We start from the raw sequence: 24,660 nt of genomic DNA, 5'->3' as shown, positions 1-24,660 counted from the left end.
GACATCTAATGTCTTTGTTTCTGCATGAGAGGAATGTAACTGCTCACTCACTGAGTATCCAGCCAAAGCATGGAAAAAATCCTGCCTTGTGTAAAAGCTACATATAGTATTTGGCTTCAAGGAAATCAGCCACACCTGAAATGTGAGGCGTTTTTACAGTAGTTTTGCCTGCAGCCTATTTATCCATCTGTCCTTCACTAATTGCAGCAAATATCACCCTAGGAGCTCAAATATTGCCAGGAAAGCTAAACACTGCCCACCTGGGTGAAAAAAATAGTGTCTAAAGAGTAGCACATTTAGGCTACAGGAGCTAGGTGGCTGTGATGTCTCAGTGTCTGAGAGATCCCATTACTCTTTGTTCCTGCACAGTTTTAGCTGACCTAAAGGCCCAGAAAATGGCAACGTCACATGACCTAATACGCCATGTATGCAAGTGTTCTGGGTTTGAGTATGTTAAAAGTTAGAAGTTCAATGTGACTTTACGAAGCACTTGAAATGAATATCTAAGTGTACTGTAACCTCGTGGATCATAGTTGCTATGTTGAAAAGTATGAATTATGAAGTATGTATTAATGACAGCAGAAGGAAGTAAACCCTGAATATGGTTTCTGTTACTGGGAGTCCTGTGACTGTGAGTCATCAGGAACTGTGAAGCGCTAGCTGCTTTTTACCCCTTCCTGCACTCTAGGTCAGTTGTTTTCATTATCAGTCTCTGTAACATTAGCATGGAGAGACAGCATGTGACAACAGAAACCTGTTCATCCAGCAGACATTCTGATTTGCCTCGGGTTTTTGTCAGCAGCCTTATTGGGTTCATTAGACTTAGCCAATATGAATCTTCCATAAGACAGAGCTTCCCTGCCTGTTATGGCCCAGTTGCCCCTTATCTCTCATACTCTACCAAGAAGAAGCTTTGTGTCAAATCCCCTCTACTTTGACTTCATATCCCTGGGTTTTCATTATGTCAATGTCATTCAGTGGAACTGGAGGGTGGCTCGTGGTTTATGGCAGAACTGCAGTGAAGTGTGCAGTGCTTTTGGGGGCTAACAGAGGCAGTGAGTGTGTAAGAAAGCAGGAGAGCAGGAGGCTGCAGTGCTGCCTACTCTACATCCTATCACATGGGCAGATTGCAGAACAGAAAGGGAAGCTGGCAGATGGCCATGTACTCTTGCCCTTCACCAGATCCTCATTGCAGATGCTATGCTGAGAATGCTGTTGTATGAGGATGCTGAGAGATTCAACGGAAGCATCCGGCTCAATCGTACACAGTACAGCGGTACATGCAAGTGAAGATTATGTGACGTGTGAAAATGTAACTCTCTTGCATACTGTGCTTGACTGCGTGTCCGTGCACTGTGAATCCTGTACTGCCATTTATTTTCGAGCCAAGTCACTCGAAGCTGATGTTTGCAATTTTAAACATTTTCTACATGTTAGGCTAGAAGTAGTGTCAGTTTTTTAAAATAGACAATCACACACATTTGCCTTTTTATGATCCTGAAAAAACTGTGTATTGTATTGAGTATTGAGTGACTAATACAAAAACAGAAAAAGCGAAGCAGCCTTTAATTGTATTGATTTCATTTCTTGTATTTACGTTTTTGTTGCAACACGAAGACATTGAAAAAATTCACATTCGAAGTTCATTAAGTGCAATTAATGCAGTGTCTTTCCAGAGGCATTGAGTAATTTAAGCTAATCGTTATTTAAACATTGACCAAAAAAAATTATGATTTGATGATCAAGCGGCCCTAATTTCTAGTAAGCCTCTTTGTTGTTGTGAGTACTAAAGTAAGGCATTGTCAACAATGTTTTATCTACATATAGAGTAGATGTTTAAATAAGTTGCCTAAGCAGCTTGTAGATATTTCTGTGGACAAAGCTTTGACACTCCCTTTATTGTTAAGGCTGGCACAGGGGCTATACGTGTCTGTCTATTTGTCAACAACACAAAGACAGTGGGTGCTTGAGGGCAAGGGTAGAATGTGCTGTCTATCTCATTCTCTCAATCCTTTTCATTATGCATGGAGGCCTGTCAAGGGTAGGGAGCAGGCAGAGGGGCAGCAAATTGATTAGCCCATGTGCAGGAAATATGTCTAAGGACTCCTGCAGACAGGCTGGAAACAAGTTAAGGGTTCTTTCAGTAAATACTGTTTACATACCAGAGCTAATTTAATTGAAAAGGGATGACGAAATAGATTGATAAAAGAATTAACATTGTCTGTGCTAATGTTAGCAGCAGAACACCCTTCTATTTACTTCTCTAAAACATGGACCTATGGTTGTGTAACATATTTGCTAAGTGAACACTACTGTATGTATTGACATAAATGGAAGGCATAGAAGGATATAAAGGAAAGATATGTTAATGATTGAAGGTCACCATGTTGTTGAAACCGTTAGGTCAGACCTCAGACCTTCAGATACAATTCTTTTGAGTTTCCTCAGTTCAGGCTAAGTGAAGGCTGACCTTACAAACAGCCTGCAGGTATGAATTTGCTCCTGTGTCAGATGTGACACGTGACAAGGGGCACAGAAACAATTGATGATCACCCAACAATATATGGACAATCTGCTGTCATTTGTTAGACAGCTGGCAGGAATAAGATGTTGTGACTGGGTCTAGCTGTGGGACGGTCATCCTATTGCTGAACCCTGTGCAGACAGGACTGATTAACCCAGTTAGGACCAATAATCTGCTGCCTTGTCTCTGGTGGACACGCCCTGCTTCCATAATCCCTCTGATCCATCTAGGGGTGCAAATACCTGCACACACTCTGTGGCACATTCAGGATACTTCCATCCTCAATGCCTCGTGCTGAGGTTGTCGTGAGGTGACAAGCATTCGTTCACTAGAACAACTCACAGGGCACAGTCGCACGTTCTAGACTAAGCTCTGAATAAGAATCGAGGACAAGCAGATGCCTGTGTCTTTTATCAGATCACGCTGTGTCACAGGACTTGGATGCCAGAGACACAAACCTTTTTTTTAAGCTTCAATTAATCTATTTCCTGTCTGTGCTGATAATTTCTTACTCACAATAAACAGATTGTCTATTGTTAAGTTAACCTGGAGGAGTTGGAGAAATCATATGAGTGCAGCCATGAAGATAAACCAGTGATACATCTTTCTTATCTCTCTGCGTTTGTCTTCAGTGATGAGACAGTCAGGGAACAACATTGTTCATCTGCTGCTGTAAATGATGAACAAACATTTTTTGTTCTCCTTATGTGATTTAGCTTCTCTTTTAGTTGCCTTTTGTTTGTGTTGCTATAACTTCTGATTAAAACTGAAACTGAAAAAATAACAGACTGTTGCATTTATATTTGCGAAAACAAAAGTGTTGTAGACATATCAATATTCAGTTGTAGGAAAGCTAAAATATATATATATATAAAATTAATCCCAACAGTATTTATTGGGCTTCAGTAAGTGTATGGTAGTGTACATCTGTATTGTGCTATATATTTTTCTTAAACCACACTGGCTTTGGACAAATATGGATAGACAACCATTTATAGCAGTGAAGAGTGTGATGTTAGGCAGAGAGAAAGGGAAAAATGTAAATAGACTGCTGGAGAGTGTTGGAATACTCCAACCTACATCTATTTATTTCCTCAATAGTCACATTCTAACCCCATTGTTAGTCTGTCTAAAAATGCTGAGTTATTCTAATTAAAAAAACTAAACTACCTACTTTGTATCTACATGTCACTTGGTTGAAGACACAGCGTTGGATTGCAGTAGAAATAAATGCTGCTCCTCTGTTGGGTGTTGTTGAGGTTGACTTCTGAAGGCTCTTCAGAATTTTTAATGAAACATAACAGAAAATACAGTGAACAGTGGCATTAAATTTAGCACAATGTCACTTCTAATGAAAAGAAATGTAAAACCTAGTGTGCACTTAAAGGAATGATCAATTTACTATAAATAAAATCACAGACAAGCATTTATATAAAGGGTCTACCATGGTCCTTACAAGCCATTGAGTTTTGTCCTGCCAACATCAGTGCAGGTGAGTGTGAGGATTTTATCATTGTGAAATTCAAGTGGTGTAGATGAAGGATGCAGTGACTCTTCTAAATGTTCCTCACCTTTCATTAATCTTTTGGTAAGTGGAAATAGTTCTAATTCTGCTGAAAATATGAGCGATTAAAAGGTAGGATGTGATGTGAGCTGTCCTGAGGGGGGAGGGGGCTTGAAAGCGCAGCAGCAGAGTGTCGGAGTCGTGCATGAACAGCACTCACGTGTAAGACAGCGTGAGATGGCCAACATATACACAGATGATTGGATTTCACTCATTTAACATCAGCTGAAAACTGCATTATATTCATGCTGCTAAGGTAAAAGTGGAGCTGCCCCTCATATATCTGCAGTCCTCGTCTTGCACTCTCCAGTAAAAGCAATTCCCCTCCTAAATGATAATGCACTGACAAGTGACTGCCAAAAAGTGAAATACCAATAAATCACTGCAAAATTAAATATTTTGGGGGTTAATTTTGCTGCATGTATGTTTCAGAATAACAAGATATTGATGCTGCGGGAGCATCTCTGCTCGATTGGCTGCTGGCCTTGAGACCAAAGTGAAATCAACCAGCCTTACCTCATATGGTTAACAACACATTAATTTGGTGAAATGCTTAGATATGTCCTCATTTGACCCATTTGCTCCTAAACAGTTAAAAAGAAGCAGATGCTCTGTACCACCCAGTTATTTATTTATTTTAGCATCGACAGCACAGTGTTATGTTACCTATGAGTTGTTTCCTATGCATGAGCACAGGAAATGTTTTCAAATGTTATGTATACATATTTGTTTCAAAAACAAGCTTCATGTAAAATCTGCTCACTACATTCAGATAATGGTGTAATTGTTCTAAAGGTATGAGACTCCCGTCCAGCTCTGGCTTTTTCTGTGTTCTGGTGCTTGAGTTTGAAATGGCAGAATCTTCCCACATTCTAGTGTGTTTTTTTCTTCTTCAGTTTCTCTGCCTTCACTAACACAGTTCTTTCTTGCCAGTTCAGACACCATTGTTTAGTTTCCTCCCACAGTCTGAGTGGTGAATTCAGAGGAAAGCTGCAGAGCTTTGCAGTCCAGGCACGGCTAGCTTCGTCTGTGGACATGATGTGCACTTGGTATTATTCATGAGTAGGAAGAGTGGGTGATGGTGGCGGTGGTGGTATCATATGGTTATAAACTTTGATTGATGGCATAACTGACTTAAGTCATGTGTTTACTGACTCCAATTATCTGCTCTTCAGGGAATTGAGGTTCTTGCTGCTATTTCAGTACTCTGTACTAAAAGGCTGATGACGTACTAATAAATACACACTGACCCCAATTTTGTGCGTCATTTCTGTCCTACACAGGGTGTGCAGTGGATGAAGGTGTTAGTCATCAGACATTAGCTTGTCACATCATCAGTTGGTGCTTCTTAATGTCTTCAGAACATGACAAACAAATGTTGTAGTTGGTGTTTCTTTTCTTTTGTGATCCTGGAGAATGACGTGGAACACAATGATGAGCAAGGGCGGTTGAGGAACATTTTAGTGTACCATAGTTACGTATGTGTTGATGATGTCACAGCACTTATATAAAAGCTGAAAGCATTTAAAGTGAGGCTTCCGTCACAGTGCAAAGGCTGGTTGAGGAAATTCAGGTCACTGCTCTGTAAAATGGGTGTCTTTTGTTAGCACTGACTGTGAGGGGCGCTCTGTATTTCCCCTTCTATTGCTTGGTCTACACTGTTGTCAACACTAAGTTATTCAGCTTAGGTCATGTGATGATCTTAATGCAGCAGTAGATAAACTTGACACTTGACATAAAAATATATATATATCAAATTATTGACGTTTATATGTAACTATTAACTATTTTCTCCAAAATGTCAAGATAATAACCCTGACAGTCCTACATCGCCGTGATTAGTTTGATTAATTGCCTGACACTGCACTAAAAACTTGTTGTACTTTCTCAGCTGTGGTTTCATGTCCTCTTACCAAGTCTCATGGGTTTAACTCGTATCATCACTTGAGAGACTGTCTTATATGTCTCCATTGTCTGTATTTGTTGAGCGTCTGAATGCAGCGCCTGAGCATGTTGTCTCTCTCTGGAAGCTTTCAGAAACATCTGCTTAGCCTTTGTTAGAATGGACTCAACACTTGCAGCCTCTGCTAGATATCAGTTTCTGTGGTCCTGGAGCAACGCATGCTTTGGCTTTGAGTTAGGCGGAAAGGTTGGGTCGCTGAAATCTGTCCATTCCTTCCTGTCACTGACAGTCTGTCGGCATGTGGAGCACTAGCAACCATCTGCTGCTGTATAAATAGACAGTGGTCAGAGCTGGAACAGCTGGCATGTAGGCCACAACTGCACCCTTTTCCCACTGCATTCTAGACTGGCATGAACCGAGGCACTTTATGGCATGTTTGTTTTATTTATCTTTGTTGTGTTGAGTAGGTTACATCTGTAAATTTCTTCACTTCAACATTTAATGACAATTTTACGAGTTTTAATAAAATGTCATTAAATGACAATTTGAAGACAAATGACGGCATGGATATTTGAATGGTAATTTTAAAATAAAAAATCCATACAGTGCTGTAGAATATTGAACCAAAATATTGTGATATATCAGTGTAGCGATATTTTCTTACACGCCTAGCGCCTTGTAATAAGTTAAAAATACATAAAAGGTGTTTGTCTGTTTATCTCACTTATTAACAGTGTCTATGATTCTGGGGTTAAATCTCTAGGGAAGACTCACTGACCCGTCTGGAAGGTCCCAGATTTTTTTGCATGATCCCTGAGTATTAAATTTAAGGCCACATAGCATTTCTGAGCAGACATGCACTGTGTCCATGTATCTAATCACTATTCCACATGGTGGTTTCTGTTTTGGATTTGTTGTGCGTTCAGTGTTGTGACTGTGACAAGCTCAGCTGTTTGTCAAATGTGCACTGCAGTGCGCAGACTACTTTTAGCCTGCAGCTTTAAACTGCATCCAGTGACAACTCTGTCACCTGTGCTGCAGCCCTGGCAACCGAACCCCATCACACTCTCACTTCTAAATACACAAGACACAACGTGCGGATCATTTCTGTGGCTGTCTCAGCAAATGCCCAATCCAGTCGTTACGTTCAGGCTGAGAAAGGGTATTAGCATAGATGTGGCAATGCTGAAACCATTGGCAAATGTCAGCAGCTGCTTTGCTTCCCCACTCATGAACAAAGTGTGACACCAGTGCAGGTTGGAGGAGGTACAATTACAGTAGAGGTTCACACTTCACATCAGGTTCTCTTGACATAATGATCTACAGTTTATATATATATAGTCTTATACAGTATATACAGTACACACGTATTTCTCATGTACCTGTGTACATTATTATGTCTTTTGGTTTTAATATAACAATATTTTTGATCCATCAGTGTTATATGATTTTTTTTTTAATAAAACTATTTTTACACGTAGCACTGCCATTCAAGGTTGACTTGAAATCCCAATTATTTTATATGAATATTTATTACTTCGGGAAACACATTTATTGTACACAATTAACACCAGATGTGGCTGGCCTATGGATACCATCTGTGGCTCAGAGACCTTTAACAACCTCATTATTGAGAGGTGTCTTTGCTTTCAGAGCTGGATTATAAGCCCCATGTTGATGTTGTGTCTGCAGGCTATAGCCAGTTGTAAGATGTTCTTTAGAAGAAGGTATGTGGTTTGTTAACTTGAATTTACCCTTCCTGGAAACAGAGACCTCCTGTAGAGTCCTAGCCTCACATTGGTTCCACTGAACAGGTGAAACAAATACTTGAACATGTGCAATTCTTAAAACTTGTCTGTTCCCAGTGCAGTGGTTTAATGTCTGGTTTTGTTTGTAAAGTGAAAGTTGAAATGTTTCTGGTGAATATTTCATGGTAAGTTCAGATACCCACAGCTTTTATTTCTACTGATCCTTAAGTGTAGAGCAAGAAAAAAAAAAAAAAAAACAGAACGCAGTGTGCTGCATCCTCCTCTTCTGTGCCAAGTTGATGTTGTTATGGCAACTACACTCTGTTCCCCTACCTGTTACCATGGCTGAGATAGACGGATTGATGACGCTGTTTATTAGGCAGCCAAGTGTATCTGTGCCATTTTAAGTCCAGGATATGGCTGTGATGAGAATGTTCACTATTCATGTCTAAAAGCATTCATTTCAATATGCTTTAATTGTAAGATAATGTTTTCTAATTAGTCACTCGTCATGGCTCAGCAGTATGGTCTTTGCTAATTTGTTTTCAATATTATTTACTATGATTTGATGTGCACAAATGTAAAGTATATTAATGGGTCATGTTTTATTTTCATCAAATGAGTTTGTGCGTTGGATCACGTTAAAAACAACATTATCAGTAAAACCACAATTTCCTGAATTAAGTAACTCTTAAATAAATTAGATGTTTTGTGTGATTTGGTTAAACAGTTAACTTTAAAATTTGAGCTAGAGAAAATATTCTTGCCACTGTATGTGTAGCAGACAGGAGCACTGATGACTGACGAAGACAAAACTGAACAGAGGAGCTTGATCACCAGCGAAGTACAGGTGTTAGGTTTACTTGTTCTGTGACTTTAACTGACCAGTCACTCTGCAAAGTGTGTAAATCACGCACCAGACATGATCAGAGCAGGTGTACCTGAACTCTCTTTCTGCTGCACTCTGATGTAACAACTTATTTCTTTTAATGTACCACAACTACTGCTTTTACTCCATTCTGACTCATTTAATGACTTAAAAACGTTCTAGAAAAATACCCTAAGACTTTATAGATACATATTTGTTGATTGTCATATAAACCATGGATATGGCACTAGCTACAACTAGAATGTACTAATATTAACTTGTTTGGGCTAAAACAGTGGTTCATCATTTGTCTATAGTCAACGCCTTATGTTCACTATTACCCTGTGCTGCTCACATTGTGAACCAGTGTGAAAAAGTGATGTCTAGCAATTTGATGCTTTTGGCTCCCTCTCATCTTGTTGTTCAAAATATATATTCAAAACAGACCTTGTAGCAATACTTCAAATGTAGCCTAGATCAGGAAACCCACAGATCTTAGCAACTTGCTCAGCTGCCACATAGGGGTAAGACAGTTGAAAATGGTGCTTGTTCAAATCATAATCTACAAGTATGTGAGTCATGCTGAAAATATATGGGTTGCTCCTGTTGGGCTGATATCATCTCAGAAGACGGAGACAATATTCACCTTATTTTACCTCAGACAGTCTGTTAGCAGCTGCTATTTCAGCAGTTATGTACATTGCTGCCACCCACATTTTGAGGTGGCACTACACTTTGTGCAGATTTTGAATCAACCCTTAAAAAAACCCTCACATCAGAGACACCTAATGATGCTCACAAAGCATTGCTCTCAGATTAGAGGTGTGGTAAGTCTGATGAGTCAGACTTTGCTTGTCGTGAGCATGATTCTCCTGTACATGCTGAGCACTCTGCAGACTGTTACATTACTCAACACGTCAACGATTATTTTTAATAACTTGCTTATTGGTTTTATTATTTTAATTACCCACAATAATGTAAAAATGCACATATTTCTTTGTCCGTGTGACTCTTGATAAGCTCATTACCAAATGAGACACTGAAAGATGTCAAAATCAAACACAGCTGTTATCTGTTGTACAACTTGTTTTGTTCTTCTTTATCCTGCTTCCCTGAATCTCTCACACGTTGCGCCGTGTCACCATCCATTTACAGTACTTCTACTGCACATGGTGGATTAGAAGTTACCCCCTCATTAATAGCCACAGTAGATTTTTCCAGGAACGGGGAAATATAGGGGTACTGGTAACCTAAGACCCCCTTCATTTCCTCCTGCCCTGGCTCCAGTTTCCCTTTGGGGGCAGGTCAGAGGTGAATTTGGGCTTTATATAGCCACCTGTTCTGCTGTATCCTTTTCCAGTGCCTGATATGGTTGCTGCTCTGGCTCCAACTGTAAATAAATCGGACCAGTTTTTCAGGATGTTCAGAAAACATAGCATAGTTGCATAGTATAAAATCTATGTCAGGTTGTTCTTTTAAAAAAAAAATCACCTCAGTTCAGTAAGTCGTTATAATCATTACATATTCAGCAAGGCGCAGTGTGTGTCCTGGCGTCCGAGGACACGCTGTGCTTTTCTGTCAGCGTGTGACCCGTGGAGGGCGATATGCAATCCCTGTCTCTCCACATCTCCTGAATTATTGATAAATATGCTGAAATCCTCTAAATGCAGATGGCACTTGCCTGGAACATCTCCAAGCCTCTGGAGCACCCTCATGTCGAGGAGGCACAAATGGCTCTAATTTTTCTATTAGCAAAACACAAAATTAGCATGAAACAAGCTTATTGCTGCTTTGTGTATCACATCAGAGACACTGCTTTAAAAGAGTTAAACTGTTATGAATGCAGATTATTCTGTATTGTTCATTCTTAAAAGACCATTTACACATTTAACCCTCATTACCTTTTTTTTTATCAATGGCTCATTGGCTTGACCTTGAGCTTATCCTTTAGCAATGTACATGCAAGCTTCTGTCCTCAAACATATGATACACGTTTTTTTGCATTTGCCCTATCTCATAAATCAACATTAGTCAATATATGTCTATGGAATTAATGCCACCGCAATATCCTGTAACTTAATGATGGCCACCATTCTTTCCATGGAATATCCAGTGTGTGATGTGGTAAGCTCACAAATCAGTCGCATATGTTGCAGCAGAGATGGTTCAGAGGTATGACATGCCAGACATGGCTGCAAATTCCTGCTCAGTTACAAATGTCTGTATGGCTTTGGAGGATGACTGGATGGCAAAGAAATATTGTTTTATTATCACCGTTAACAGATAAAGTGGAGCAAGGTGAAGTCAGGGGACTGGGTGATGGTGTTATGAACTGAACTGGTTCTAAAGGGGCTTGTCATTTTGATGTGAAGTTGGTGCACATTAAACAAGTATGACATGATGATTTTATTTTGGAAATAAAACATAGGTTCGGTAAAAATGGAGACAACAGTTTTAGATAAAAAATAAAAATGGGAAATGACTCATAATCGTCGGTGAACCATGGGATCGTCTGGCTCAAATATATCACTGTTAGGTCAGTGTTTAAGGAAAAGGGAACTTCCAGAATGATGCTGAGGAAATTAAGTTGGAACTTGAAGTTTTAGACCTAGATTAAATTAATTGTCTCCAGAAATTATTATAATATATATAGTTAAATGTATTGTAGTGAAAGCAGAATATTGTTCATAGTATGCAGTTGTGTTACTTGGATTAATAACATGGAAGACTACAACAATGTACTAACTTCTTCTTCTTTAATTCCACAGCAATCCTAAACCCTAAAGCTCCAAAAGAACCAGCAAAGACCTTCAGTTTTGACTATTCATACTGGTCACACACCACGGTGAGTTCACCCAGTAGTAAGTCTAAAATAGACCAGAAATAGTTTTATTGCAAATTTAAGAAATATACAGTTATATGAGTAGCATAAATCGGGACATTGGCTTTGATGCTCAAACAATACTCTCTGTTGGCCACAGAGTGTCCCATTTACTTCAGACAATATAATGTCACTACACATGATTTAACCTATAATTCTCATATTTATCTAATTGTGAAAAGCATTGTCATTTTTTTTTCTGTCTTTTCTACAGCCAGAAGATTCCAGCTTTGCATCACAGAACCGTGTGTACAATGACATTGGTAAAGAAATGCTGGAACATGCATTCGAGGGCTACAATGTCTGCATTTTTGCCTACGGCCAGACAGGAGCTGGCAAATCCTACACCATGATGGGCAAGCAGGAGGAGGGCCAGGAGGGAATTATTCCCATGGTGTGTCCTATTGCTAACAGTACACACAATATCAGAGCTGCAGCTATTATTGTTGTAATTGATTAATCTATACACTATGTTCTTAGATTTTCTCCATTTAATATGCAGTAACATGTTTTCTTTTTTCTCCCTCTTAGCTTTGTGAAGATTTGTTTGAGAAAATAAATGAAGGTTCCAACAAAGAAGAACTCTCTTACTCAGTAGAGGTGAGTCTCAGTTGGTGTAAGCCTTTGGTGCCCCCCCCACCCCCCATGGTCAAGCTAGCTTATCAAGCTTAGAACAGGTCTCAGAAATGTGAAATTATCTTATTAAGTTCATTAAATTGTAACAATTGTGATTTTGTTTTTCTAGGTCAGTTACATGGAGATCTATTGTGAACGGGTGCGGGATTTGCTGAACCCTAAGAACAAAGGAAACCTACGGGTACGAGAACATCCTCTACTGGGCCCCTATGTGGAGGATCTGTCAAAGCTCGCCGTCACCTCTTACACAGACATCGCTGACCTCATGGATGCAGGCAATAAAGCAAGGTCAGCCCAGCTCCAGAATTATGGAAGAAAAACACAGTAATAGGAGCAACAATAGCAGCCATGGTGAAATAATCCTGATAAGGAATTATTTGCCATGATTATTAGTCCACGAGTTTCTCCAGTTGTCATAAATCAGTATATTGAACTAAACCCTGTTGACTGAGTAACATTAATGTTCTTGAGTGCATATGATGTTTGCATACAAGTCTGTATGTTTTACTGTGTATGCATGTTTGTACTTGTGTCTGCGTGTGTATTTTTATGTGTGTCTGTGTGTGTGTGTTTGCGCGCCAAGTATTGAGAGATCCTTTGGGGAGGAGTCAGCACTGCCTTAATCTTCCTCTGCTGACTCAGAAGGCTTATTTCTAGAACATGCCATGTAAACCCTATATCTCTCTTGTGCCTGCTCCTTTGAGCCTGCCTGGTGTATTTGTGTTAGGTGTCTTTTATTATAAACCTCACGAAATAATCCCATAGACAAAAAAATTTCTTCAAAGATGTTAAATCTAGTGGTGTTAACACTAGTAATACAGAAGCCATTAATAAATAATGAGTGAAACGGTAACATTTGCACTACTCTATTCCCTTTAACTGTGGTTTATGTTCACCTGCAGAACCGTGGCTGCCACAAACATGAATGAGACCAGCAGCAGGTCCCATGCCGTCTTCACCATTGTCTTCACACAGAAGAAACATGACAGTGAGACAGACCTCTCCACAGAAAAGGTCAGATTAAATTAATTTTGATGGTTAAATTACATACAGTATATCCTCACACTCTGACGCCCTGACAGTTTACTTTTTTGATGTTGGCTAAGATATCCACTGTACATCTGTGGTCTTCCAAGCCGTGGATGGCTGTGAGGGGTATTTTAGTTTTGCCTTTAAGCATTTCCTCTGTCTGCAGGAAGACAAAGACAGCTTTGTTATTGTAAACATAATGACTATTGTACAGAGCCATAGTAAAAGCTGCTCTGTTGCACCCCACTTGACAACTGTTAAAATGGCCTTTACGTCCTTAGCTTCATTGTAAGATATGTGAATGTTTTAGAGAATGCTGTATTTTTAAATTGTGCTGTTGTCACAATCTAAGAAGAAATCTGCAGTAAGAAATTTAATGATGTACTAGATGATATCTAATGATGTCCTAGAGACAAATTATTGAAGGAGCTCCAGTCACAGAATTTGTAAAATTGTTATAATATCCCAATTAAAGTAGTTTTCCAACTACTGTAGGCACTTGGATTATAAATTAGTGATGGATTGGTTATTAAACAATTGATGATTTTTAGTGTTTGAGAAAGAATGTTTTTATCTGCGATAAAGTAATTATTGGCTAAATGTTCAGTTAAACCAGTTTTCTCCTTTTTTTACTTGAACCCATCACAAATTAGTTTTCCTACATCTGTTATACTGTGTTGCAAATACAGAGGTAATGTTAAAAAGAATAATTAGTTAAAAAAACCCTTAAATATTGCATTCTTATGTCCTTGCATAACATATGGAATGTATTTCTTTCTCCCTTTCTTATAGGTCAGTAAAATTAGTCTTGTAGACCTGGCAGGAAGTGAACGAGCTGATTCTACTGGAGCAACAGGCACCAGGCTAAAGGTACACTTTTCTTTAAATATAAAAAAGTGCTTTATTTATTGAACTATGGCTGTTACATATGTTTTTGTCTGTGGTTACAGGAGGGAGCAAACATCAATAAATCACTCACCACTTTAGGAAAGGTCATCTCTGCCTTGGCTGAAGTGGTGAGTATTCCATGTACTGGATGTTTCTATTTCCTTCCTTCTTCTTCTCTTTCTACCAGAGTATCATCTCTACTCTGTAACTTGATCACGTTTGCTTGAGGAAGAAATGTTTTTAGCCAGGCATTGCTGTAATGTCTGCCTGTATGTTTTCTCTTCCCTTGTCTTTAATGCTTGCCTGTGCAGGATAACTGTACCAGCAAGGTAAACGGTTTTTACAGCTCGACTGATAAACCACTGATTCTTCCCATGATGCAAATGTAACAAACCATTGTATCCATGTGCCCTGTTGGAGCCATTTTAAGTCATGATTAATTATAACACAGGATTTTGAAATGTTGAGTTAATATTAATATTTTCATTTTACATCTTAATATCATGTGTTCTTGCTGCATATTCATTTAAACTGCCTTAAGCTGAGGTCATATGAATCTGTTGACGATGTGTTTAGTCATAATATAAATATAAAGAAAGAAAAAATAATTCCTTTGCTTCATTTACTCTTTAAAATGACTTCCATAAAACTTCAATTTTTGAGTTGTTTCATTCAAGCCTGTGCTTCACAGCGACATCCAGTAGAGCCACTGCCACTTTTTTTTTTTTCAACTACAGAGCAAGAAGAAGAAGAAGACAGACTTCATTCCATACAGAGACTCTGTCCTGACATGGCTGCTAAGAGAAAACCTGGGTATGAGAACAAGGACAAATGTCCTAGACTTGTAAAATGCATTAATGAAGACTTAATACAAAACTGGATGAGAATTAACCTGGAAAAAAATCTCTATGTCGTGATTTGAATTAAGTGCATATAAAAGGACGTCTGGAGCTACTGTGCACATCACTCTCTTCCAATTTAAGAAGAGCTTCGTCAGCAGACTGTATTTCAGACAAACTAGACAAGTGCACCCAATGATGGGCTTCCTCTAGTGGAAGAATTATTTCCAGGCTTATTTCTGTCTGAGCTAAGACATGCTGTACATATAAGAAAGGTCTTACATTTGAAATATCCTGCATCTTGTTTGCTTTAGAAGTGCTTTTCTTTACCACATGTACCAATTAATAATAATATGAATAAAGTTGGTCTTGTTGGTGTCTTTAAGCAAGAATTGTTAAAATATGAAATCTTTGTCCTCAGGTGGAAACTCCAGAACCGCCATGGTTGCAGCCCTCAGTCCTGCAGATATCAACTATGATGAAACTCTCAGCACACTTCGGTAATATTCATATTTTAGAGTTTACATATCTTTTTTTCCTTAAACATCTAATAAATTAGGCTGGCATTTAATGTTTTTGAAAATTTTTAGCTATGCTGACCGGGCCAAGAACATCAAGTGCAATGCTGTCATCAATGAAGATCCTAACAATAAACTGGTGCGTGATCTGAAGGATGAAGTGGCTCGTCTGAAGGAGCTGCTCCACGCCCAGGGCCTGGGAGACATTCTGGACAGTGAGTTTAATGCAGTCAAAGCAAGCCGTATGTAAAGCCACACAGCTTCTACCTTTACTCCTGGGGCACATTGCCAACATTCGATGTCATCAACGCTTTACTTTCAGTCATTCAGCTTTATCTTCATGACAGTGCATGCATCTCTGTTTTAATTAAAACTAAAATTATGTGATTGGCTTTTGCAGACTCACTGTTAAACATACTGGTTTATTATTGCTTTTTCTAAAGAAAAATATACAGTTTATTATAACTTTCTAGTTAGTATGAAGGGAAGTGGTAACATTAACTGTAATTAAAGACAGCATCACTTAATTTGCTGTACACAAGATGAATGGCATATACTCTAGTCAATTAGAGACATAATATACCTATTTATAACATCTAATTTCTGAAGTGATAAATACCCTGCCTAATAGCTCATGCTTATGAGACTGTACCTAATGACGTGGCACCTAACCAGCCATTACATGACACGTCTTCACATCCTTGTCTTGTCTTTTCATGCAGCCATCTAAAAAATGTCTGTGACCTTTTCCTACCATTCTATTGATGCTAATTCTCTGACCCCTCTCATCTTTTCCTGCTTCCCCTCAGTTGATCCAATGGGGGATGATTACCCAGGAAGTGGAATCAAATGTGTGTATACGTGTGATAGCCGTGCATTGTCCATTAATTATAATAGTAAACATTGCTTATACCCCCCCATATGTCTGTATTTTTAATCTTACACAAGCTTTGCATGTTAATCCTTATATTGCAAAAGCTGTAAAATATGTAATCCAGTGTTTCCTACTTATTGACAAGATTGTGGCACTGTGCCATAGTCAAATATGCCTTGTTATAGTGTCATGGGGGACAAATAGGATTTTCCCTTGTGCAAAACATTTTGCTAAAATGTTGGGTTCAATGTCATTGATGCAATATTTCTCAGTATTGTGGCTTTAATAGTGCATTTATGTGATAAAATAGTGCGAAATAGGCCTAACCTACTCGAATCTCACAAACATCATGACAGTAACACAGCTACACATCTGAACATGGCCATTTTAGGAAAACTGCTAACATGTATAAACTCTTTTTTGTCCTACGTACTACTGTAAGTCCTATTTACTATGACTGATTGTTTGTTCCTATGGTTCAGTAGGTTAATGTATTCACGCTAAATATGTATAGAATTGTAGACTAGCTAGGCATGCATTTGGTCAGCTCTCGAAATTGTCAAGTCCACCCCCATATATTCTGAAACATCCTGTGGGAAACACTGGAATTTTAACAATGCAAGGCTTCATTGACATGCTTATCTGGCAAGGTTAGCATGCAGCTAGGTTATCATGCTTTGCGATTAGTTTGCGTTTACTTTTTAAAATGTCAGCAGTGCAGTTGCTCTTTTTAAGGCTCAGATTGATTTTTTACTCTTGTCCCCAATGAGTCTGAATGTTTTTTTGTTTGTACTGTGAACACACTTACTCACCTTTAGTGTCTTTTTTATAGCAGACTTTCTAGTTTTTGTTTTTTTCTTGTGTTCTCATCGTTGTTTTTTTTCTCACCGTCATATCTGCAGGTGACAGTTCTCAAATGTTTAAAATCAATTCTCACATTGAGGCACAGAACTTTAGACAAAAAGGTGCATGTTTTTTTTTTATAGAGGTCTAGTCAAACTAAGCTAACAGATATACTAAGTGTGATAGTTCCTCATAGTTACCTTTGCTAAAATAGTGTAGCCTCTGCTGAATTCTCAAAAATCCTGGATGGAATTCTTACCCTTTACCTAATATTACCCTTTTTACTTTTCATTTCATATACTTGTTAGTTTGTGTTAGTTTGACATCAGTATGCTTTCAAGTGTTTTTTACATTCTCATCTCTTTAAAGCAGGGCTGGAGCACACCCTAAATATTTAGTTAAAAGCTCAGCACATCCCCCTTTTAGTCTGAAATAGTAACAGCTAGGAACAAAGAATATTGACATTCAGGGGCTTTTCAGCATCCTGAATGTCAGCACCTCTCTTTTTTACAAACTGTGCCATTTGCTTTGCATCTTTGCTGGGCTTAGAGGACACCAAGTAAGGTTGAAGGTCCTCCAAACTCTTACAAATTCTCATGAGTTGCTTAACCTTTAGCAGGTCTGCTGTGGGTGTGTAGGCGCATGTGAATGCGTGTGTTAGAGACTGCGTTTAATGTATCAAACTACTTGAATGCAGGCTGAACATTGACAGGCTGTGTCAACCACTCTTATCTGTTCTCTCACTCTTTCTCGCTCTGTGGTTCGTCTGCAGTCTCCAGCTCTCATCATCCTGAAGTTCAAACTCTAGTTTCAGTTTTCACAGTGTTCATATTCACATCAAAGTTTCAATCAAGTGTCATCTTATAACTTAATTATCATCCTTCAACCTGGAAGGAATTTTAATTGCTCTAAATTGTACTGCTGACCTACAAAGCTCCACTTAATGTGACAACAAAGCATAAAAAATTAAATTGGGATAACGCTGTTGAAAACCACCTAGAGGGAAAAGTCCTGCTGTTGTCTGTAGTTGACTATGAAAGCTGTCTTTGACTTACAAAGTGTCTTACATTAGTCTTCCCTCCCTTTGTCTTTTCTATTTTCCCATCTTTTCTCCCTCTTGCATTTTGTTTTCCCATTTTCTGTGGTTTAATCTCCCTACCCTGCCCTGGGTCTACTTTTTCTCTCTTTGTATTTTTCCACTATCTACTATTCTGTCTCTCTTGCTGTTGGCTCAGACCTCAAAGACATTCAGAACAATAAGCATAGATACTTGGTAGCTTCAGAGAATCAACGGCCTGGCCATTTCTCCACAGCCCCTATTGGTTCCCTGACAGCCTCTCCATCCTCTGGTGCACTGTGCAACCAGGGGAGTTTGCAGTCAGTCACTAGCATCCAGGAGCGTATCATGTCCACACCTGGAGGAGAGGAGGCCATTGAAAGACTTAAGGTAAACTGGCCTTATAAAGGTACCAAAAGTCACACTCACATGGGCTAAGAACATCACCAGGCATGGTGTTTGTTTTTTGTTTTAAGTATAACAAAAGATTTAATTAGATTCAATGAAGAAAATACAAATCTCAGTAAGCATCATATGGCAACGTATAGTGTTTTTAGCCTCCACCTTAAATGAAACCACTTCTTGACTTCTGTCCTCACATGCCTTCCAGCTTAATATTTCATACACGCGCCATAGACCACAATATAATATGTGAGTGCACGGGTTTGCTGGGAGCTGCAGTTTCCATAGCAACCACGGTGCCTGATCTATCTGTTGTCCAGTGACGTCAAACACCGACGCAGATACAGAAATAAAAAAACGTAGACCAAAATAGCCCCGGTCACGTTGCCTTTAAATAGTAAGGCAAATAATATTCAGAATTCCAAGATAATTCAGTTATTTATATTTATATTTAACTAAAGGTGACCTTAAGAAGAGTACAAACTGAAGTACTGTCTGTAGTAGTAAGTCTCCGTAAGGCTTAGCTATTATACTTATTTACTACATTATTATATTTTTTATCGAAACACTGAGGGTATACAATAGCCAAATACCATACTGATTTATTTGCATTGAATAATAATAACAAAACTTTGTGATTGCTGCAACCAGACAATGTTGTCATCGACAAGTGTTCCACTGTGGGGACTGCTAATAACTGTTTAATCTTTGTTTTCTTACTCGCATTCAGGAATCAGAAAAGATCATTGCTGAGCTTAATGAAACCTGGGAGGAGAAACTCAGAAAGACGGAGGCAATCCGCATGGAGAGGTCAGTATTTACAGACCCTGTCTGTCTGTAGCTGCTACAATCATTCAAGAAGTTAATTGTGTGTCTCATATATTCTGCCGGCTTCTAACATCTTCTTACCCTGATCTTTGATATCTCAGTGCTGTGTTAGTTTTTATTGTGTGTCTCTCACATTTCCTTGATATTTAGTTTCATTTTCTCTAACTTCTTTTGTTTCAACAATGCTGCACCATCACTTTTCCCAAGTGCTTTAACACTCTTTATCTACTTGTCAATTACTCTCTCTCCAGTGAGTCTCACTGGTGACATTTAAGCACAAATTATTTTTGCTGTTACATCATACCGGTACGTCAGCTTTTTAGCCATTTATCCAAAGAACACTGTGTGAGATCAGACTCTTGTGGATCCAAGATAATATTCAGCAAGGTTTAAACCAGGGCATGGGTCTTTTTGGTTATTGCTGTGAATTGTCATGTCTGGTTCAGGTTGTTACGTTAAGTGTACAATCAATGAAGTGTTAGATTAAAGTCCTATACAAGTTGCATAAATAAAACCACTCCAGACACTCATTGTTCCATCATTGTCCAAATCCTGTCTTATTCATCAGTCTGCTTGATAGAAAGATCATCTCACTACACAGAACATGTGTGCATGGCACCAGGATCCTTTGGCAGCATGCCACACATTGCTACAGCAAATGCCTGGCATTGTGTGTGGGAATGTGTGGTTTGTATGCAGCCGTTCAGCCATGGAAACTTGTACCATAAAACTCCTAATGCAGGGTTTTGTGCTGATGTTTAGACTAGAGGTGGTTTGGAACCCTGGAGTCTGAGTCAGCGGGATGTTGGTGGCTTCTTAAAACTATGTGCCTCAGTACAAGGTGACCCCCACTTGGTTTATTTATGTGGTTTGCCTTTTAGCTACATTGCTGTGGTACCTTAACACTTACACTTAACAATAAAACTAGGTGCAGTTGATTTTACGTCGTCCTCTAAGGACGAAGTCAAACATACAGACCTGTTGTAGAGACGACAAACCTGTCTTTGCATCTCTACAATGACATTTTTTCTTAAAACATCATCAAACATCACAACAGAAAGAGCTTGATTCATTTTTAAAAAAATACTTTCTCTCACAATAATGCAAACTCAAAATATTCCCTAAAATTCATAACATTTGGGTTAGTTCTCTGGAGTCTCCCTGTGCTACAACTGACTGAACTCATGTTGTTTTGTTTCACTACAGAGAGGCGTTGCTTGCAGAGATGGGTGTGGCAATCCGTGAAGATGGAGGCACTTTGGGTGTATTTTCTCCTAAAAAGGTACAGCACATACACACATATACAGATGGTAGTGGTGGAGTGAATTGTGTCAAGCATTCTAATGCATCACCATTTTCTCACTTCTGTCTGTTTTCTTTCCGTGGGAACTGTCTGCTGTTCTGCTGTTCATCTCATCAGTGTTGTTTTTTTTTTTTTATCATTCTGTCATTCTTTCCACTCATTGTCTTTTGCTTCCTTCACAAACTCAGCTTAGGCATGAACAGCTATTTGATGAGCAGTTTGATTGTTTTTCCACTAAAGAGGTTTGTTTAATCGATAGTCAAAGAGCCTTTCCTGCTCTAGATTTTATAGAATTTCCTTACGTAACAATATAGTTTTCAATTGTAGTATAGTATACACTTGTGTTTACTGACCAGGAAATGTATGATAATCTTGTCATTCAAGCCGTGACAGTGTTAGAGAAACATCTCTTTTTAATCAGTGACTGTTCACTGCCAGCTGTCACTAGATCAGCTTTGGTTACAAAAAGATTCCCTGCCTTGAAATGAATCCCTCTGTCGGCATGTGGTTAACCCCCTCTTTGTTGTATGTTAGGCTTTTTTTCCCCTAAGTTCTCACCCTTTGGTCACGCATTGTTTTTCTCTCCTCTCACTGCTGCTCCATGGCTTATCATTTTTTTGCGAAGCCTTGTGATCTCTATGCAGACTTGAATGGGGTGTTTTCCCCTAAAAAGGTTGGTCGTCTGTAGGAGTGGCTTATTGATAGTTATGTGAAGTGTCAGACTCTATAGAAATGTCAGGGTCACTCTGAATGGCCACGAGATCATACAAAACTCTCAACTTACTAAGTAATGTTTTGATATGAATCTGTGACTGTCAAATAAACAATGTTTTATTTAAATAATCAGCTAGACCATACAAATGTATGCATAATAATCTTTTGACCTAACATGTCTCACGTATAGACCCCACATCTGGTTAACCTGAATGAGGATCCTCTCATGTCAGAATGTCTGCTCTACTACATCAAGGATGGAATTACAAGGTAATTCAAACTTCATTTTCAATCAAATACTACAGAGAATGTGGAGAAATAAACACATGCTATTTCTCTTTCCATTAGTTAGAGTGTGGTTTAATTTTATTTCAAAATCAGGCATAGACTTTGTAACACTTTCTGAGCATGGAGTGCTTTCCCAGTGTTGCCTTCTCATCAGTAATGGTTTCCATTTATACTCTTGTTATGGTTCTTACTGTAAATGACTGCCAACATAATGAGAAAGCATTCGTCTTAAAACGGTCTCTATGATGATTCCAGGGTGGGTCAGGCTGATGCTGAAAGACGCCAAGACATTGTTTTAAGTGGTGCTCATATCAAGGAAGAGCACTGCATCTTCCGCAGTGAAAGGAACGCCAACGGTGATGGTGAGACACTGTATTGTTTGTTTACCTGCCAGCACTTTCTCACTATATCTTGTGATAACAATAGAATTATAAATAGAGTTCTGGTTGTCATTTTATATATTTATGTATAAATATAGCTTAACCAATTAATACTTTTGTTTCCAGGCTCAAAGACTCTTGTTTTTAACCAAATCAAATGAACAATAACGACTTTAAAAGGTAGGTCACTAAATACTTTGCTCTGTGTCTTTTGTTTCGGCAGTTATTGTCCTGTTGGTGCCCTGTGAGGCTTCAGAAACCTATGTCAATGGCAAACGTGTTGAAGATGCCATCCAGCTTCGGTCAGGTAGGACAGTAATTTGATCAATTAAAATGTTTGTGTATATATATACGTGTATATATGCTGTTGTGAAAATTCTTGCACCTGAATCTCCAAAATTATTTTCAAGGAGATAAAAAGAGCAGTGGTTTTATAGCTCTGCTGAATCCACATTACCTTCATGCTCTGTTTTACCTCACTTTCTGTCAGGTAACCGTATCATTATGGGAAAGAACCATGTGTTCCGGTTCAACCACCCAGAACAGGCCCGAGCGGAAAGGGAGAAGACGCCATCTGCTGAAACTCCTGTGGAGCCTGTGGATTGGACTTTTGCTCAGAGAGAGCTTTTGGAGAAACAGGGCATTGACATGAAGCAGGAAATGGAGAAAAAGTATGTCTTTTTTTTTTTACCTCAGTAGTTTGGTGGTAAAAATCTTTATCACAATGGTGTAACTTTTTTTGTGTTCTCTTTCGTAGGCTCACTGAGATGGAAATCTTGTATAAGAAGGAAAAAGAAGAAGCAGACCAGCTTCTGGAGCAACAGCGATTGGTGAGTTCAACTAAAATTCTACCAAATCTACTGATCTGATCATCACAGCCATAGTAAGTTTTGCACATCTTTTTGATGACAGTTATATTATATTTTAAGTAGAATGTCCAACAGTGTTTATAAGCTATTTGAAATTGAATTTTAAAGGTACAGAATGCAGGAACTTTTATAAACATGGTGATCTTTGCTTCCTATCCGTTCCCTGCAGAGAAAGCTGCAAACGCTCATGATTTGGATGTCATGATGCTTAATTTTCGTTGCTTTAATTTACTAGCTGCTATGTATTACATATACACCTCATGACAGCATGCTAAGTAACAGGACAATGCATGGTGCTGCTGCCCTGTTAATTTTTGATGACGTTTTAATCAATGTAAAATGTTAAACTACATTCCAAGACACCACAAACCACTTCTTCCTTGCTGCAGCCCTGTGGAACAGGGCATTGTCCCTTCAATTTATTAGTACATTCCTGCATTCTTTACCTTTTTATTTTTTTACAAAGTAGGATTTGGAAGATTAGGTGATAAACCTGGCTAGTACTAATTCTCACTTTGTGCTCTGACTCTTTGAGATACTACGTGTGTCAGAGTCACACCTTTTCTTCTTGAGCATGTCTGTTCTTACTGCATGAAAGTTTTTCTGGTCTGAAACAGATGAGCGTTTAATCACTCCTTTTGGTGAATGCAAATATCTTTAGTGTTTTTTCTAAGTGAAAATTAGGTTGTAAAGCTTTCCTCCCTCCCAGTACCCGTTTCCCTGTTTCATGTTTCATATAGTGAAGTATCTGAATCTTGCAAAAACAGCAGTTTAGAAAGTTTTCTTTTTTATATTGAATTCAAATACCTCAGAACTCACGGACCAGTACTGATGCACTTAAACAATGCTGTTTTGCTCTGTTCAGGTCAATAGCATGTTTTCCTTACTTACTCTGTTTTAGTTCTTGACTAAGTTGCTATGTTTGCTGTTAAGCTGGTCAACACTGAAGTGTTTGTTGATTTGCTTTGATCAGACTCCTACTCTAGTTTTTCTTGCTCTGTTTTGTCCTGAGTTTCATTTCTTCAATGCAGTTGCTGATATGTACAATGCATTGTGATAACAACAACAAAAAATCTGCTGTAGTTTTGACAGATGTGGATAATGTGGTTTCTCATTGACTTCTTTGGCTACATTTTTGCTATTAGGCTGTTATAGCACAGTAAGGTAGGGCTGTGCATTTGTCACTGGTCATTAGTTATGATTTGATTCCAAAAATTTAAATAATGGCAATGATTTGATTTCATTCCACAGAGCGTCACAAAGACTTACATTTTTAATTTATTTTACTGTAGCCCAATATGGCAATATGCAAAAAAACAAACAAATAAAAACACCCTAACAGTGAAATAAAATGTAAACCCACATGGACATCCTCCTAGAACACTTATGTCCACATAAAGCTGCATCTTCAAATGGATTGATTTTAACACTCCCACAGTCGGGACATATGTCAACAAAAAAATAATTGAAATAAGTCACAGTTTGTTTGTTTTCTGTTGTTCATGTGCAGAGCTACAGCACACGCTCAGGCATTCATTACTAAGACCTGAACTGTCTGTAACCACTGGTTGTGATCTGTAATGTACTTTGTCTACACAAAATGAGAAACTACATCTTTACTTCCCCCAAACTAACATCTATTTGATAGTGAATTAACTCTTTCCTTCACTTCGGCCTCTCTTTTTTCTCCTGGCTTTCTGACCA

General features: G+C 38.6%; 1 protein-coding gene across 17 annotated transcripts in view; it reads left to right on the top strand.

The window, feature by feature from the left end:
- Positions 1 to 24,660, top strand: part of kif1b (kinesin family member 1B) — a 51,527-nt gene that overhangs the window by 2,964 nt on the left and 23,903 nt on the right. For 8 of the 17 annotated variants that reach the window (XR_003050934.1, XM_008318786.3, XM_017035989.2 and 5 more), the window contains exons 3-22: positions 11,376 to 11,452; positions 11,703 to 11,882; positions 12,020 to 12,088; positions 12,234 to 12,412; positions 13,027 to 13,138; positions 13,946 to 14,023; positions 14,104 to 14,169; positions 14,353 to 14,370; positions 14,779 to 14,854; positions 15,302 to 15,380; positions 15,471 to 15,613; positions 16,208 to 16,249; positions 18,351 to 18,562; positions 19,305 to 19,384; positions 20,609 to 20,684; positions 21,610 to 21,689; positions 21,963 to 22,069; positions 22,311 to 22,394; positions 22,578 to 22,758; positions 22,845 to 22,917. Coding sequence is in view for 16 of the 17 variants with exons in the window: in XM_008318786.3 (XP_008317008.1) it covers positions 11,376 to 11,452; positions 11,703 to 11,882; positions 12,020 to 12,088; positions 12,234 to 12,412; positions 13,027 to 13,138; positions 13,946 to 14,023; positions 14,104 to 14,169; positions 14,353 to 14,370; positions 14,779 to 14,854; positions 15,302 to 15,380; positions 15,471 to 15,613; positions 16,208 to 16,249; positions 18,351 to 18,562; positions 19,305 to 19,384; positions 20,609 to 20,684; positions 21,610 to 21,689; positions 21,963 to 22,069; positions 22,311 to 22,394; positions 22,578 to 22,758; positions 22,845 to 22,917 (2,012 nt within the window). In the remaining variant the exon portion in view is untranslated. The remainder of the gene's footprint in view (positions 1 to 11,375; positions 11,453 to 11,702; positions 11,883 to 12,019; positions 12,089 to 12,233; positions 12,413 to 13,026; positions 13,139 to 13,945; positions 14,024 to 14,103; positions 14,170 to 14,352; positions 14,371 to 14,778; positions 14,855 to 15,301; positions 15,381 to 15,470; positions 15,614 to 16,207; positions 16,250 to 18,350; positions 18,563 to 19,304; positions 19,385 to 20,608; positions 20,685 to 21,609; positions 21,690 to 21,962; positions 22,070 to 22,310; positions 22,395 to 22,577; positions 22,759 to 22,844; positions 22,918 to 24,660) is intronic. The other 9 variants (XM_008318788.3, XM_008318789.3, XM_008318790.3 and 6 more) reach the window with 4 other exon arrangements.

This window comes from Cynoglossus semilaevis, chromosome 10 (assembly GCF_000523025.1).
Source record: "Cynoglossus semilaevis isolate Cse_v1.0 chromosome 10, Cse_v1.0, whole genome shotgun sequence".
NCBI classification, from domain to species: Eukaryota; Metazoa; Chordata; class Actinopteri; order Pleuronectiformes; family Cynoglossidae; genus Cynoglossus; species Cynoglossus semilaevis.
The sequence above is the reverse complement of the archived record's forward strand: the minus strand, read 5'-3'. Positions and strand labels throughout refer to the sequence as shown.